Genomic DNA, 17,373 nt, shown 5'->3' on the forward strand with positions numbered 1-17,373 from the left:
GTGTGCAGTCTTACCCCATTGTCTTTTATGACCTTTACCGAAAACAAGGTCGTAAAAAACAAGGTTGGAGCGTTTTTATTGCACACACTGAGCGAAAAAGCAGAGAATTGAAATTCATGGGGCAATGAATGCAGCAGAATTTAAATATTAATTGTGTGTGTGTGTGTGGATACAGGAGTTACTTTTGTGTATTTTTCCATTGTTCAGTGGTATTTTTTTCCTCTTCTCTCAGAATTCCTTTTCTTTAAAAGTTGAAGAATTATTACTGCTTTTTAGCCTGACGACCTTTGAACAAGCCATTCTGATCCAAGAAGTAGCTGAGGTTTGGGGGTTTTATTCAGCTTGTTTTAAGCACCAGATAACACTTTCATTAGAAGAACCTTTCTCCTGTACTTGTGTGGCAGAGCTGTGTTGAGCTCTGTTACAACCAAATCAGTCAAACCAGCTGCATGTGTAGTGTCAGTGCAAGGAATATATATAAAAATATATATATAAAAGCAGGTCCTTTCCATGGGAGCACCTTGGGAGGAGCTGAACAGTGTGCCCAGGCTTCCCTGAGGGTCCTGCCTGGGAGGCAGGTGCTGTTCTCCAGTTACAGGGAGGCTGCAGTGGATGCAGAGCCGTGTAATTCAATCCAGCTCCGTCGGAGAACTCCGGAATAGCTCCCTTGGAAGAGAACCCTCTCAAAAGTTCAGGGTGAAACGTGTTCTCTGCAGTGCTAAAGTCACATTTGACCTGCTGGTTTTAACTCCTAGTGCAGGAAAGGCTCCTGGAGATGCCAGAGCTTTGGCACCCTGAGCTAAGTTAGATTTCTGAAGCGTTGTCACCTCCAGGGAGGAACAAACCACCCTGTTCCCTGTGCTGGACATTCCCCAGGCACTCGGAGCAAATGCTTTGTGAGAGTGGAAAAGATGGCTGAGAGCTCACATTAACTTCCTAACAAGTTAAAAAAAAATCAATATATTTTTGGGTGGGGTAGAACCTGAACTGCAAACCTGTGCTTTTACTGATTTATTTATTTATTTATTTTTATTTCTTTTTGTCTTTTTTCCCCTTGCAGATTCCTCTGTGTTGAGTGAACGGAAGCGAAGGGAGCGGGAGGAGAGGCTGAACATTGTTCTGTGGAAACAACCGCTTGTTACCTTGCAGTATTTTTGCCTGGAAACTCTAATAAACTTGAAGGAATGGACCATAAAGTAAAGATCATTTCTTTAACTTCTACTAAGCATTCTGGGGAAACCCATGCTCTGATTCAGTAGGTCATTCTAACATCTCACTTTCCCTCGTGATTCACAGCTTGAAAATTCTTTTTTTGTTTTCCAGAAAATGTGTATTTTCGTCCCTTAAAGGTGGCTTTGGAACACACCACACTTGTAGCTGTGCACTCAGACCTTGTGCCCAAGTTACAGAAATGCAGTGAGGTGTCCATGGGAGAAAACTGCAAACTTTATTATTCCAATTTGAAGGAGTGGGACAGTGTTTAGGGATCCTTGAGGCAGGAGTTACTGTACTTGTGGCTGCAGTGTTAAATACTGACCTGTTAATGTAGGTGCTGGTGTCACTGAATGATCTCCAAACAGCTCAGCCAGGGCAGGGGTCAGGCTTAGGTTGAACTTGCTCTGATGTTTATGGTGCTGCAAAGAGGACTTTGCTTCTCTGTGGGTCCTTTCCCAGCAGGAAATGATTTATTGAAGCACTTTCCCTGAGTGTTATTTTCACACTGGATAAAACTGGCTTTTGTTCCAGTGAGAGAATCTGTGAGGAGCAGTCCTGCCATTCCCTGCTAGTGCTGAAATGCAGAGCTGGTTCTTAGTGCACCAGGCTCAGGGGTTTAAGTGCCAAAACACGAGGACAATGCCAGGAGCAGCAGCCAGGCAGTGCCTGTGTTGGTGACTGGGCTCTGCTGTGTTTGGGATTGAGTTTACAAACATTTTCCCAGTGAGAAGGCAGGATCTGATCCCCCCCTTGGGTGATTCCAGCTGTGGGGCTGCTCCTCTGAAGGTTGTGCTCAAACCTCTGGGCTGGGTTTGAGGGGCTCATACATCAGATTCACCCAGAGAAACTTCTGCTTTCCGTTTGCTTTGGAAATTATTTGTATGAAAAAGCCCAGGTTTATGTAGTGCAGTCTTAATCCCCTTTTATACCCCCCAGAAAATCTCCTTATTTCCCTCTGTGCATTCTTTCAGCTACCGTGAGTTGTCTCTGAGAACTGTTTTATTGGGTCTGACATCAGCCGTTTCTGACAACCCCCAAGCTTTTATTTAAACCCAGCAGAAATAACATTTGAGGATTTATTTTAAGACCTCAAATCTTATTTGGCTTCCTAGACATCAGATTCTGTTACAGGCAGCACTTGCCTCCTCTGCTGAGCAGCACAGCGGTGTTGTCTTTACAGAAAATAACCCTGACTATTATAAGCTATTAAGTTGAGACCTCAGATTGACTCTTAATGATCTCCTGTGTTCCATTGCATAAATTGTGACTTAAATGGCAATCACTTGAAAATCCAATTGTCATACTAATGCAAGCAGCACTAACTTTAATTTTAAAATAATTTGAGTGCTTTTTTTCAGTTTGCTTAATATGAAACATTTGTGACTGTTTTCCTGTGTTGTCTCATATTTCTGTCTTTCCCTGTCTGATTAGATAAGTTATGTTCACAGTTTGCTGTTATAGTCTGAGAATGTTAAGTGATGCTGGCTCTTGCTTTTTTAGATATCATTAGTGACAATATAATAGAAAATAATCAATGTATTTGCTAATCTTCTGTGCATGGCCACATAAACATCAAGCAGAAAACCTAAGTAAAACCAAACAGGCTCAAAAGTGATTTGGTAGCAAATTACACTGGAAAACATTTTCTCCCTTTACTGCAGTAACTTCATAATTAACTAAACGTATTTATGAAACTTGGAGCTGCTAAGAGATAATAATTTAAATAGATCAGGGGAACCAAACTAATGTAAAGGGGTGTTCTCTGTTCCTGTGGCTGTGCCCCCAGCACAGCTGGGAATTGCCCTTGGGAATCCCCCCGGCCCCTCCTTGCCCAGGGCCTGCTTTGCCACTGCTCAGGGCCTGTGTCTGACTCTTGGCTGCAGAGGCTGAATTGTTTTCACTTTGTGTTTGTCTGCAGACAGTTCCTTTGTTTTTCTTTCTTTACAAACACCAAACTGTGCGCGGCTGAACTTTGATCTCGCTCCAGGGCCAAGCAGAGATTCCCCCCCAAAGAGTAAAAGGCTCCCCAGATATTTTCCTGGGGGGGGTTATGCTTTCATGATGGCAAACTCCTCATTGCCATCATCCCTGCTGACTGCACCCAGGCAGAGCCAGTCTCCAGGGACAGCTGAGTTGCTTTGAAGTGCATGGTCAGGATGACAAACCCTAACTGCCCATTTGTCTTTAAGATTGTGGCACCGGCGGAGCATCTTGGTGTGTGTTTTACTGGCACTGGCCACGCTCACAGCCACCTATTACATCGAGGGAGCTCATCAGCAGGTAGGAAACTTCCCAGCTGCTTTCCTGGGTGACTAATGCTCTTTCTCCCTGAAGGGGATCTTGGTGGAATTATGATGTGTCTTTTGAACTGCTCGCTGAGGGTTTGTCTCCCGTGTCGTGACTGTGTGCGGATGAGTTGTGGCTCAGGGAGGATGAGCTGCATGGTTTGGTCTGTTCTGTTGGATCTGTGGGTGTTCCACCTCTTGTCTGCTCTGAGTAAGGGCACCTCAGATGCTGAGCACTCCTTCACATCTGCTGGGAACAAGTGGTGGGAGCTCTTGAGGGATGACGTTAAACTGAGTCATGGTAGAACTTGGCGGTTCCCAAGAAATTGTTTCTTCTGTTCCTATGGAAGGGTCTCCTGACCAGTTAGGACAGGCATATATAGAGGTATAAAATGGCTTCATGGTTCACATCTGGTTCTGTGATGCTTTTCATACCCCCATTAATTTCAAATGGTTGTTTAAAATCTTTTTTGAGCTTTGGTGAACGCAAAGGCTTTTGCATCACTGGGAGTGTAAGACATTGCTCAAGCATGAGGTGAAGGTGGTGTCTGCGCCTTTCCCCTCCCCATTGCTCCTTGAGGGTCAGATTTGCCCTTTTAAACCCATTTCCTTGGGCAACTGAGCCATCTTCCCAGCTCTGAAGTGAGCAGGGTCCCAGTCTGAGAGAACCTGCTTCCGTGCGTGGTGGTGTGTCACTGGCTGCCTGAGGGACAGGCAGGTCGGGAACAGGACTCCTGGCTTCCCAGGGTGGCTCTGGGAATCACAGAATCGTAGAATAACAGAATCATTAAGGTTGGAAAAGACCTCCAGAATCATCAAGTCCAGTGCCCTATCCCCAAGTGCCTTTGGAGCTCTCCCAGGGGTGGGAATTCCTGACCACCCTTTCAGTCAGGCAGTGAGATGAGATGTTTGAGCCCATCCCATTGGTGCTCACTCAGTCCCAGCTCGAGACCTGAGCACTTCCAGGCAGAGCAGGTTGGGAGATGGTAAATCAGTGGCCTGTTCCTGAGGGAAAATAAATCCAAGCCTGTCCAGCCAGAACTCTCTGCTCTGGGTGGTCTCAGTCATGTTCACTTGGCATTTTCAGGATGGTTTTGCACCTTGGCAGGTGAGAGCCTGGATAAGACTGGTGTAAACTTCCCCTTGGTGCTGTTGGTCTGTGGATGGTGTAAAATGGGTATATATAAAATATAAAAAATATACAATTGTCTCTTCTGGGGGCTGTGATGCAGACAAGCTCATGGCCTGGCTCATCCTCCTGGTGCTGCTCTCCTGGCAGTGAGAGGGAGCTGCTGCTTCCCTTTGCTCCAGTGTATCCAACTGGACTTTTGATGCCCAGAATTTGCAGTGGCTTTCCCATATCCCCTCATTTATGTGTGCAGCACACAACCAACCTTTACATCTTTTCTTAAAAGCACCAAACCTGCTACTCACTGGTCCAAGATGAAACATTCCACAGACTAACTGGGAGTGCAGATAATTTTATTCCTTTATTTAATCAGGCTGTCTGCTCCTTGTCTGGGGCTTGCTGCTCACCACTCACACCTAGTTTTCCTATTCTGGATTTCAGCCTCCTACCATTGAACCTGAATTTTCATCAGTCTCCCTGGAAACTTGCTGATTCCCGGGTGTGGGGGCTTTTCCATGTCTGTGCTGTCACTGGAACAAATTTTCAGCTGTTATCACCCAGATAAATGTCTGTGTTAGTTTGTAGGTTTAATTTTCTCCCTTGGAGATATTATAATTGGCTTTTTTTTTTCTCTTTTGTGACTCCTTTTTCAGTATGTGAGGTATATGGAGAAGAAGTTCTTCTGGTGTGCCTACTGGGTAGGACTGGGCATTCTGTCCTCTGTTGGCCTTGGAACAGGTCTCCACACCTTTCTACTCTATTTGGTAAGGATATTTCCACACTGTGTTCTTTCTGAATTGAGTATTTTAATGTTTATATATTTTAAAACACGTGAATAAATAAATATTCTGTAAGTCCTGAACGTGAAGTACTTCTAAAGGAAAATAAGCACTCAGTGTAATGTCTCTGGGCTCTAGTGAATGCTGGTCATGTTCTGTACTGTGTCACCTGGTTTTGTAGTTTTTAAGCTCTGTGTTTATTGATCTGGAGATATTAACCTGCTGTTTAATCCTCACTTTGAAACACTGAGTCAAAATCTGCAAGCTCTGGCCTTTTAATTCCCTGATTGAAATGAAGTGTTTTCTAGTGTGTGCAGCTCAAATGTTTCCATGTAAAGTTTTTCAGCCTATTTAAATGATCATTTTTCTAACTGAAGCCACTGAAATAGGCAGCTGGTTTCAAGTTTGGTCTGTGTTAATTTTGCTTTGAAAATAATGGGAAGAAAAATGTTTTTCTATGAAGATAAAGTAACTTCTGAAAATTTGTATGATGTTGTTTATCTCAGCTCAGCTAAGAAAGTCAGGGAAATGTTTGGGTGTGTTTTGCTTTTGGCCATTGGATTAGTTCCTGGTTTATGAAACCACTGTCCTGGATTTAAGAAAAAGATTCATGGCCACAAAATAATTAAAACCAGTTTATGCAGCAAATGTCATCTTGTATTTGGAACAATTACAGATGTTTACTTTCCGAGCTGCTTTAATCATTAACAATAACACAGAAAACACTACAAGAAACAAGAAACTCCTGCTTTTCCCCCCAGCAGGGCAGTGCCTGGAATATGGGATGACATCTGCAGGGGCCTCAGACTGAGTCTTGGTGTAGCTTCTGTCCTAAAGACTGTGGGGGCAGAAAGCACAGGGAAGGGACCTTTCTTTGCCTCTGCGTTTGAAAATCCACGTGTTTAAATAATTCTAAATTACTTCCATTTGGGAAAATTAAATTCCATAATATATCACTTCCATTATCCTATGGGGGGTGTCAGTGAGCCTCGTGGATGTGTTTAGGCCATGACCTGAGCTGACACTGAAGTAACTTATACAGAAATAGGTAGAAAATATAACTTCTCTGTGCTCTTATCAGTCGAATTTATGGGGGGTGTTTAGCAGGTGAACAGCCTTGCAAAGATTAGTGGGAAAGAAACTGAGTTTCCTGTTGTCAGGGAAGGTATTTATTTGGAATAGGAGAGGGAGTGTTTCACTTAGCTTTGTGAGGGGGGGGAAACAGACGGAATAGCTCGCACTGAATAATTACAAGGTGTTTCTAGAATAAAACGTGCTAAAAATGTACCATCAGCATCTAAGGTGTGACACTGCAGGAGGAATCCTGGTGCATTAACACTCTCTGGGCACTGGAGGCCTGTCAGCACCGCGGGGTTTGCACCTCGGTGCAACCCAGGAGGTTGTTGCCACTAGATGGCAGAGGGGGTGTGAGAACAGAAGTCCAGGGCCTTAAAAACCGTGTTCAGTGCCTGAACTCGGAATATTCCTGTCACTGCAGCTCTGTGTACCTGGGATGTGTTCTCTCCTCCCCATACACTGCTCGAGATCTCCTGGCTCGGAGCTGGGGGAGAGGGAACACGAGGTACTAACATGAGGCTGCTGCTGCAACTTCCAGGGGGAAAAGTATTTCAGGGTGATATTCTGGATTTAACCCTTCTAGAAACAAAGCAATTAGGAGCTTTCAAAGGGAGGGATTCCGAGCTGTTTTGCTTTGTTGTTTATACATCAGTTCCCTCTGAAAGGAGAGATCTGGCAGGTTAAGTGTGGAACTCACCACATTAACTTTTGCATTATTGTCTCTCTATTTTTCATGTTCTGTATAATTTAATTGCATTCCTTCATTATGCTAAAACTTCTACTGACTCAAAGAAGTGAGAAGTTACAAAACAGCAAACCCACCCCTGCTCTAGTGCCTGGATTTGCTGGCAGTAGAGAACAGAGTCAGTAAGTGTTTTCAAATTGCCTTTAATTAATTGCTCATTTTAAAGCTGGATGTACAGGGAGATTGTTGGGAATGCAATTACATGCTGGGAGAACAATGCCCTTGGGCCCACCCATGTGCTGCTGAGCTCGTGTGGAGTCTTGCAGCCTTGTCTTGTGCCACGAAGGGCACATTTAGGAATTGATGGCATGTGGGCACCTGTTCAGGCTCCTCCAGCCGTCCCACAGGTGCATCTGGATTCAATACACCCCTCCAGTTACTGTATCTGGGATTTCCATATCAAACTGGTCCCCAGCCCAGCCTGGGCAGGTCACAGGAGTGGTTATGCAAGAGCTGCAGCATATGAATGACTCTCATGTTTGCTTTCCCTGGCCTGCTTAGCTGTTTTTCCAGTGTTGAAAAACCTTCATTTGTCTGGATTCTTCAGAACATCTCTCACCAGCTGCTCCCTGGAGCCACATGTGCTCCAGTGCCAGGAGAGATCCCGGGCTCAGCTGAGGAAAGAGCACTTGGAAGCAGTTTGCTCACTGTAGAATTTACAGTTTGAAGCAGCCTCAGTGTGGGAGGGGTGTTTCTGCCCCAGATTCATTTTGGTTCACATCTGATTTGTGTTTTTTTTTCTGCTCACCAGTCCTTTCTCCAAACATCTCTGTGAGAGGGACAGCTCAGTTCTGTGTGTTTGATAACAGGCTTTTTCCTGCTGCTTCTGCCATTCAGGAACTTTCTATATGTTACAAAGAGCCTGAACATTGTCTGCACTGCTGGTTCCTAGTTTAATGCTGCTCCCTTAGTTGTAGCCAGCACTAAATGTAGGATTTGACATGGCTTTTTGGGAAGCAGTCCTCGTGCTGCACTTGGCACCGAGCTGAGGGCTGGCACGGAGCAGATCAGGGAAGCAGGCCACTCTTCCAAGAATCCTTCTCACTCTGACACTTTCAAAACAAGTCTGCTGGCTTCTTTTCCTCAAGTCCATTAAAGGTTTTTCACAATTCTTTAAAAACAGCCCTTAAAAATAGTGATCATGATGTGGTTCTGTAGGAAATAAAACTATTATGATTGATGACTCTAAATACTGTTTTTAGCAGCGCACGCACAGCCCTTTCCTCAGCCTTGAGATGTTTTCTCTTCTCTTAGTGGTATATGAAAATATGAGCTGCATGAATCACCTCATCACCAACAGAGGATGACTGAGGGGAGCTTGTCAGGAATTTCTGGTGTTTGTACATCTCGGAGAGGTGGCCGATGACGGGATGAGGTGGCGGTGCCGGGGGCTCCGGAGCAGGGACAGGAGGTGGAGTGCTGGGCTGGGATTGTGGGCCATGGCCATCCCTTCTCAGTGCTCTGCCTGTGCTTGGGTTTCACTTCAGCTCTGGGAAGTGGATTGTGAAAGATGTGGCCGAGGCAAAATGAGCTCAGAACGAGTGGTTATCGCTCAGTCCCATCCCCTCTGTGTGTGGATGTTCCAGTCTGGGACGGGATGAATGGAAGCGAATTCCTCACCGGTCAAGAGCGTAGAGCGAGCTCTGGCTCTTGGATTGTTTGTGATTTTGGTCCTTAAATGTGGATCTCTGCTGCTGCTGCTGCTCTAGAGCCAAGTGGGGCGATGCTGCAGGGGTTTGTGCCGTGGCAGGGCCGTGGGTGAGCAAACAGGAAACTGGAGGGACAACGGGAATGGTTCGTGTGCCGAGGCCTCCATGGCTGGAACACGAGGCTTTGTCACTAAAAGCCACTACTTCATACTGGGGTGGGAGAGAGCACAGCAAAGGGTTCAGAACAGAAATGTGCCCTGAAGGAGCAGTGAGTCAGAAAGGCACTGGCCTTACAGAGCTGGGTTTAGCTGGGCCTCGGTGTCTCACTTTCCTTCTGAATCGGTTCCGGGTTTGGCCTTGAGGGGTCACATTCTGGCCTCAAAAGTGTCATTTGCAGCTGAAACGAGTCGTGTTTTGGCCCTGCCCAAACTGGTTTAGGTTAGAATTTGAAGATTTAAACTCCAGACACTTGTGCAATAATGAGTCCATTATCCTGGGGGGAAAAAAAAATTGTTTTGGTGTAAATAATTATAAGAAAAACAAACCCACACAAATAAACTGTTTCCTGCCAGGACTACTTAAAAAGTTTTTCAAATCAAACTTAGTTCCTTTTAGTTCTCTGGTTCCAGGAGCTGAGCTTCTAAGGACACTCATGATAAAATTACTTAAGTCCCTCTAAAAAGAAAAGCTCACAAAGCAGGGTTTGCTCCACTTCTATGAAGTGGACACAATAATTTGGAAATCCACAGAAATTCCTCTCATTTTTTTCCTCTATTTACTTGTGACTTTAATACAGGAATATTTTCATAGAGATTATCAGCTTCAGGAGAGGTTTTGCTCTTTCCATGTGGACCATTCCAAACTGCTGTAACCCAGAAAAACCAAAGGGTTCTGTGTGTAAAGGAAAAAGTGAGAAACAAAAGCTGAGCTGCCTCAGCCAGGTGGGAGGTGCAGCACTGCTCCCCCTTCCCAGCCCTGAATTCTTTGTGTGAAGTGAGGTGTTCATTCCCAGTCCTTCCTGCTCTCCAATTCACATGGCAGCTTGCAAGCCTAAAACAAAGGAAATAAGTGGTTTGGTCTAATATCTGTGCTCAGATTACTGCTATTGAGCTGCTCAGGCAGTGGAGAGAAAAATACATGAAGGATGCAGAAAGACAGAAATGAAGTCCAAAATAAGTTGAAATGGAGCCTGTTTGTGTGGGGGTTGTTTGTGACTCTTAATCTGTCAGTTGTTTCCTTTGTGCCTTTCCTTCCTCCAGCTGTCCTAAGCTTTCTACAATGAACTGAAATATCCTGGAATACTTGAATCAAGATATAAGTTTTAAAAAAAAAAATCACTTTTGCTGACTCTCTCGACAGGAACTCCTGCTTGCAGCTCACCTGGGCTTGGAACTGCAGCACTGGTATTAATAATGCACTGCTGGACTGGAGGGGTCTGGGGAACTAAACTGGACACTCACTGCTGCTGGATTAGTTGTGTGACCTGGGTGTCTCTTAAACCTTCTGGTGGCTTGCTTGCACTTTAAAAATCTGAGCTGAAAAGTGGCATTTTCAAGGAGTAAAATGTTGATGTAGAGTCTTGGTCCCTCTCAGTGCTGCCGTGGATGTGTCAGACACCCGAGATACCTGCAGAGAGTAAAACCAGCACTGCTGGTTTAGGTCAGGCTTTGCAAAAACAGCCCTTGTGAGTGGTGCAGCTCAGTCTGGGAGATGAGCTGAGCCCTGAACCTTAACAGGAGCTGAAGCTGAGGGTGGTTTAGGTTCTGTGGGCACAAGCCAAGCAGATATGGCCAGTTGTGGGCTCGGCTCAGGGACTGTGGAGCAGCTGGAAGCAAAAACCTCCCCCAGTGCCCCTCTGAGAACTGCCAGAGCTTGTGACTCAGAGCCCGACTGGGGTGACTGGGAGGTCCATAAACGGCTTCCAGGGCGTAGGGCAGAGTCTGGAGGGCTTATCTAAAGCTGGAACTGTGGCAAAACACAGCTCATGTGAGGTGTCTCTGTCTGCACAGGCAGAGCTGCCCTGGACTTCTCAGATGGCCACAAAATACTGATGTCACAGTAATATTTAAGCTGTGCTGAGCCAGCTGTAGTGACCTGAACTTGCACAGGCTGAGGAGGCAGGAGGATAGTGGAGGAGTTAATTAGGATGGTGGTTGCAGCCTTTTCTTCCTCCTGAAGGTTGATGGACTTTACCTTCGAGGTGCTGAGGCCGTGTTTTCCTTATCTGCTCCCCACTTCCTCCTGCCGGTTCTGTGTCTCAGATCTCTGCCAGGAGGGCACATTGTGCTTTCTCCTCATTTGCTGCCTTGGAGTTTCTGCCTTTTTTTTTTTTTTTTTTTAATGCACAGCCTGAACTTTATCCTTTTTTGTGTCACTACTTCCTTGAGCAGGTTGGACATAACGATAATTATGCAAAGCGACCTCTAATTGGAGACATTGAAGCCAGTCATCACTGGCAGTGTCAGTTTGAATGGATGCTGTGATTATTCCTCAGAGATAGTAAGCTGGGTGGCTGGGGAAGGGCAAGGAGAGAATACTGACAGATTATTTTTGTTGGAGGATAAACTTGGATTCCTCCAGTTGTGCCTTGCCCTGCACGGGTCTCTCTGCTCCTACAGAAAGCAGCGTGGGCACAGCCTTACAAAGCATCTGCTTTTCATGTTCTCCCCAGAGCAGCACCGTGGCCCTGGTGAGCAGACAGTGGCACCACGTGCCTGCTCCCCCTGCTTCTTGTCCACTCATTTTCAGAGCTTGTGGCTGCTGGGTTGGAATTTCCACCAGCTCTGCGCTCTGGGGCAAGGCCTGGCTGAAGGGGGAATAGAAACCAACAGCCACGTGGTGGTAAAATTAATCCACGGCTTGAAATGGTTGTGCTGGTCTGGTACAACCAGCCCTGAGCTCTCAGTGGGGTCTGTGGCACTCGAGGATGCTCCAGGTACGGGATCCAGCCAGCCCCACATACCAGACATCAGAGAAAATCATGAGACGTTTTAATCTCCCGACACAGCCAGACAGACTGGATGGCCATATTTACCAGCCACCTCCAGACCAAGCTTTTCCCTCTTAATCACCCAGCAGATTTCTCTGTGGGCAGTCCTGTGCTGCTGTCGCAGATAAACCCGAGGCTGGGCCGTGCTGTGACTTTGTGAGAGGTGTAATGACTTCATGGATAAGAATGGGATGAGTCGTGGCCTGGGGCAGCACTCGCAGGATGTTTCCCATGAGAAGCAAGCTTTTGTTTTTCCAATATATCTTAATCAAATATAGCATGACATGTTCCCCCCCTGTGGAAGGGCTGAGTCTTGAACCCAGTGTGAAGAGCGGAGGAAAACAGATTTTTAGTGCATTAAGTTCAGCAAGGAGTTCAGTGTCATATTTTTCTTGCTGGCAGACATATCACTTTTCTTTGAGAAATGTTGCTAAATTAAAGCCAGTCTAAAATTACATCTTCCTCCAAAATCAAAGGTTAAAATTAGATGTAGTTGTTCTTGTGCAGGCTGTGAAGGGGCATGTGAGAAACCAACACTTGATACGGGGCTTGTTTAGAGCTTTAATTGACTTCCCAGTCTGGGTGCACAGAATGATTAATAATGTGAAAATATGATTCATTTTTAATTGGATATTCAGCCACTTTTCCTTATGGTAAAGACTTTCTGTTGTAAGAATTACAGAGATCAGCATGTTTTGAAGGATTGCAGCTCCTGATTTTTTTCACATGTGGCTGTGCCTTCTCCTTCTACTTCTGCGGATGAATTTCCAGGCATAATTTATAGATGAAAAGATTATACCTTCTAGAAATTTCATAAAAGAGCATTTAAAGTAACGTATTTCTGAGGATTAGCTGTGTCATTCTGACTTGGGTGCCTTCAATCACTGGAACGAGACTCCTTTGAAGGCCTGTGAGTTCAAGAGTTCGAGGTTACCTTCTCAGGGCTGTGCCGTGAGGGATCTCCAAACTCCCCTGAACTGCTCTTGCTAAAAAACAGATTTATGTTGAGTTCATCTCCACGACCAGATCTTGTCTGGTTTGATTTGTAAATTGTACAGATATTTCTAACACATCACATTCCAGCCTGACCACAGGCTCCTTCTGGTCGTCAGCAGTGGCGAGCGAATGTTTCTCACCCGAGTCAGCAGAATGTTTCTCAATCTCTTCCCTGTTAGCCCTTGTTAGTGCAATATAAAATCAAAAAAAGTCATTGGGAGAGGGTGAGGGAAAGGCAGTTGGCATTCAGGACTTTACATGCCTTGGATTTCAGGGACTCTTCCTGGTTTGGCGAGGAGCTCGTCAGTGAAATCACCCGGGCTTGGTGTTTGTTCTCTGCCCTGATGGGGTTTGAGGGAGTTTGGTTTGAGGGAGTTCTGCAAATGCCCTTTTCAAAGGCAGAGCTACAGGGAGAGCCCAAAAGGGAACATCTTAGAGGATTTCCCAGAGTGTTCAAACAAACTGAGCTGTTGCAGAGAGGTGAAACCCTGCAGCCCTGCAGGGAGGAGGAGGAGAGGGTGGAGGAGGCGTTATTTGTGAGGAGGATTAAAAACCTGTATGGGAGTTAATCCCTCTGCACAGGGAGGAGTGCAGAGAAAACAGGAGAGGATATTGTCAGGGGTTTTCCAGAGGTGGCACCTGGAGCCCATTGGAGGTTGGTTCCCTGTTCCCCTCACAGTTAAACCAGTGCTGCTGTTACACCTCAAGAAAGTGGCACCTCCGTTCTGGAACACCCCGCGACCCTCCCGCGCTCCTCTGCCCGCCCTGTGCCTGCCCAGCCCGCCATTGTTTGGAGGTGCCTGGTGACCAGGGCTTTGGGGAAGTCTCCTGCTCCCTGGGAGCTGAGCTGGAACAGAAGCAGATGTTGGGATATTGCTCTGAGCCGTGGGATGGTGTCTGTGTGACCCCTGGGACGGAGGGGAGGGCACGGATTGTTCTGCTTCCCTTCGGCTCGGGGTCCAACACCCCACACTTCATCGCTCCCAGTGAACCCTTGGGGCTTTGTTTCTCATTCCAGTCAAAATGTGGCTTCTGTGGGTTCCATAACTCCAACTTTTTTCCATTATAGGACTGTTTACATTGCACTGGAAGAATTATGGCCCGTTGGCGGAGGCTTCAGGTGGCTCCTTGGCCATTTACAGCTGTTTGGGGAAATGCCTTTTTTTTCCATTGGCTGCTTCTTGTGAATTTTTTCCCCTCTGCAGACATTTGTTGAGACTGGGAGAGCTCTCCACAGGAGGGGTTTGGGGCCATTAAGCCATTTCCAGGATGATGGGAGAAGCTGCTCAGGGCAAGCAGCTTGTGCAGCAGCTCCAGTTGGGCATTTTTGTGTTGCTCTTCTGAGATTTTGGGATCTGCTTTACCCTCCCTGAGTGCACTTTGGGATGAAACACTGGTAATGGCACCATCAAAACCTTACAAGGAGAGGGGGCCTTGCTATAATTGTGATTAAATTTGTCCTTTTTTTTACAATTCTAAAACTGAAACTCGGAGTCCCCTCCCAGCTGGCTGGAGTCATGCTGTGTTGGGGGGTGTCTCCCAGATTTTGTGGAACTGAAAGTCACATTTCTTAATTCCCACCCTGGCTCTCACTGCCTTGGCAGCCCTCTCACCCTGGCTCTGGAGGGAGGGAAGGAATGGGCATTTACAGCTCAAACAGGGAGAATCTCCTCCGTGCAAATGTGCTGTTCAGGAGGGGTTTATTGCACATTTCTGCAGGTGAAACCAGTCACTGAAGGGGGATGGCTCCTTTGTCCCACAGGAACTGCCAGGCTGGGGGGGGCAAGCAGGGAATGGGATTAAATTCCCTGAGTTTCAGCACTGGGTGGAGAAAGAGGTTCCCAGGTTTGTCAGACCTAAACAAATCCCATCTCTCTATTTGAGTCATCAAGGACAGATGCAAAAAGGGAGTTGAAACTTCCCTAAAATTGTAAAGTACATTTATGACAAACCTGGGAACCTCTTACTCTTATTTCTCCTTGGCAGCCTCACCCAGTGGCATGGCAGAAGCTGAAAGGCTCCTCAGCCTTTTAGTGGATCAAAAGAAGCTGCTTTTTTTTTTTTTTAAAGCAGCTCAACTTTGCACTTCAGACATACAAGTAAATATAAAATATTTCAGATCTAAAAATCAAACCTCAACCCTTTACACATATAACATTATCAATATCCAAAAGGTGAAGCACTGAGTTGAAGCTTTAAAGGTATTTTAGCGTCAGGGACGAATGTGTGGGGGGTTAATTTTAACTTTTATCCTAAATAACATAAAGTACCATTGACTTATCTGGTTTTTTCCAGGGTCCACACATAGCATCAGTCACTCTGGCTGCTTATGAGTGTAACTCAGTGAACTTCCCAGAGCCTCCTTACCCGGATCAAATCATCTGCCCCGAGGAGGGAACCACCCAGGGATCCATCTCCCTGTGGGCCATCATCTCCAAAGTCAGGCTGGAGGCCTGCATGTGGGTAAGGCTGGGGTGGAAAACTTCACTGGTTTCATTTATGCACTGAATTCTGTGTCCAGAAGGGCACAGAACATCCAAAATTAGCAAAGTGACAGCAGTTTATGCTGCCCGAGGTGAGGTGTGCTGGGAGAAGAGTTGCCTGGTGAACCTGCCAGCCCTGATGGTTTTGATGTCCTTCAAGGAGGAGGAGGAGGATATTGCTGGGATGTCTTTTATCTGCTGAATGCCAGCAGAAAACTCATGTGCTTGAACACTGGTAATGTAAAGGTGAGTCTCTGACAGGGGATTGGCCCCCCAGATGTTCTGGCAGCTCTCCCTGCCTGCACTTAAACGAGGAATAATTCCAGTTATCTGAGTGCAGTGAAGCTGCAGTTGCTCATAGGAAGGATTCAGGCCCTAAAATCACAGCTGAAATGGTTTTTCTGGCTTGCAGCAATAGATTGGATTAAAGAAAAAAGTGTTACACTGCACATTTTTACGTATTTTATTTCTGTTTCTCTGCCTGTTTCCACATGGCAAACTTTGCACTTAAAACAGGAAAGGCAGGTTAGCTTGGAGTGAATCAGGGCCTTAGGAAACGCTGTCCCTGGAACTTCCTTTCCATTTTTCTCTTTTATTTTTCTCTGCAGCTTCTTGCAGGAGTTTAATTTTTGGAGGATTTTGGTCAGATAAGATGTTTTTTTCATTACCACACAGATTATTTTGAATTGCAGTTTACACAGATGCATCTGCTGGGAACTACATGCCAAATTAACTTTATTTTGCTACTGACTTCCTGCTCCAGCTGATGATTTAATTCCTAAATTCTTGGTTGTCCAATTCAAATGCAGAGAGGAGGAAATTCTAAAAATACAAAGTATCTGCTGTCTGCCCTTGTATTCTTTAATATATAAGACAACTGGTCATGACAACTTTTTTAAGTTCTCAGCAGCTGTGTTAGTTACAAAAATTCCAGTTGGGTTGTTTGAATTTACAGATTAAAGTCAAAATAGTAACAGAGAAAGTGGACTCAAAGCCCTCTCAAGAAGCAAAATACACCTTAAATTTCACTTCTAACAAGAGCACAGAATTGCCTTGATAAGAAACTAAACATACAAATACTTACAAGCCTCTAAGTAGGAGATTTCTTTTTATTTTCTCCCCCCCCAACCCCGTGCTGCAGTTTGTTTAACGGAGAACCAGAGTAATAAAAATGGCATTTGCAATTACGTTTCTAGGGTTGCAAAATAAAAAATGCAGCTCAGGGTAAACATCTTATTGCTTAATCCCCAGCATGTAAAAACTGAGCTATGAGGAGAATGAAGTCGTTCAGAAATGAGTTAATGGAGCTGCAGGCACTGGAATCTCGGGGCCGGAGCAGCCCCCGGGGAGAACAACCAGTGCCTTCCTGGCTGAGCTGGATCAGAGGAGGGAAAGGCAAGGGAATAGGACAGGCCTGGAATGTTTGTATCCCACTTTTTCACTCTTCTCCCCCCCTTTCCTTTTGTCTTCTTTTGGAATTCCCTGTGAGTTACCTTCTCACTGAACTCTGTCTCCACTGGCTTTTCCCTTGGGAGCATCCTCTGTCTACCCCTGGTGTCTCGAGCGATGTTATGCTTTCTTGGAATGTTTCATGAGTACATAAACATTGCTCACTAATTTCCTGTAAGCCAAATCAAGTTGGCAACTGCTGCTGCCTCTTCCAGCGTGTTTCTTTTGTCCTAATTCCAGTTCGCTTCTTATGGAAGCTGCTGGAGAAACTTATTTTTTGATTCTGTCACTCTTAAACTAAACGTCCACTCACGCAGGAAAAATCATGGGGATTCCACAGAGTGAAAAGGCTGATTTTTTTTTGGGGGGAAACAAATAAAAAATTGAATTTAACTAATTTTTTGCTTTTAAACTGGATTCTGGAATATTAAATTTAATTCCTAATCTGGGGGGGATTGAGTGAGCTCAGAAAATCTCTTTTCTTTTCAATGGAGCCAACAACTTCTAATGAGATCTGAAGCTGGGATAAATACTGGATAAATGCACAAGCTGAGGGATTATTGGGTGTGTGGAGATC

At 45.5% G+C, this 17,373-nt stretch overlaps 1 protein-coding gene across 3 annotated transcripts in view; it reads left to right on the top strand.

Annotated features, from left to right (window-relative positions):
- Positions 1-17,373, top strand: part of VMP1 (vacuole membrane protein 1) — a 58,479-nt gene that overhangs the window by 8,935 nt on the left and 32,171 nt on the right. For all 3 annotated transcript variants that reach the window (XM_064678013.1, XM_064678011.1, XM_064678012.1), the window contains 4 exons: positions 1,061-1,196; positions 3,405-3,495; positions 5,283-5,393; positions 15,160-15,327. In XM_064678013.1, coding sequence (XP_064534083.1) covers positions 1,061-1,196; positions 3,405-3,495; positions 5,283-5,393; positions 15,160-15,327 — 506 coding nt within the window. The remainder of the gene's footprint in view (positions 1-1,060; positions 1,197-3,404; positions 3,496-5,282; positions 5,394-15,159; positions 15,328-17,373) is intronic.

The sequence above is a fragment of the Pseudopipra pipra genome, chromosome 21, assembly GCF_036250125.1.
Source record: "Pseudopipra pipra isolate bDixPip1 chromosome 21, bDixPip1.hap1, whole genome shotgun sequence".
In the NCBI taxonomy this organism is placed as follows: Eukaryota; Metazoa; Chordata; class Aves; order Passeriformes; family Pipridae; genus Pseudopipra; species Pseudopipra pipra.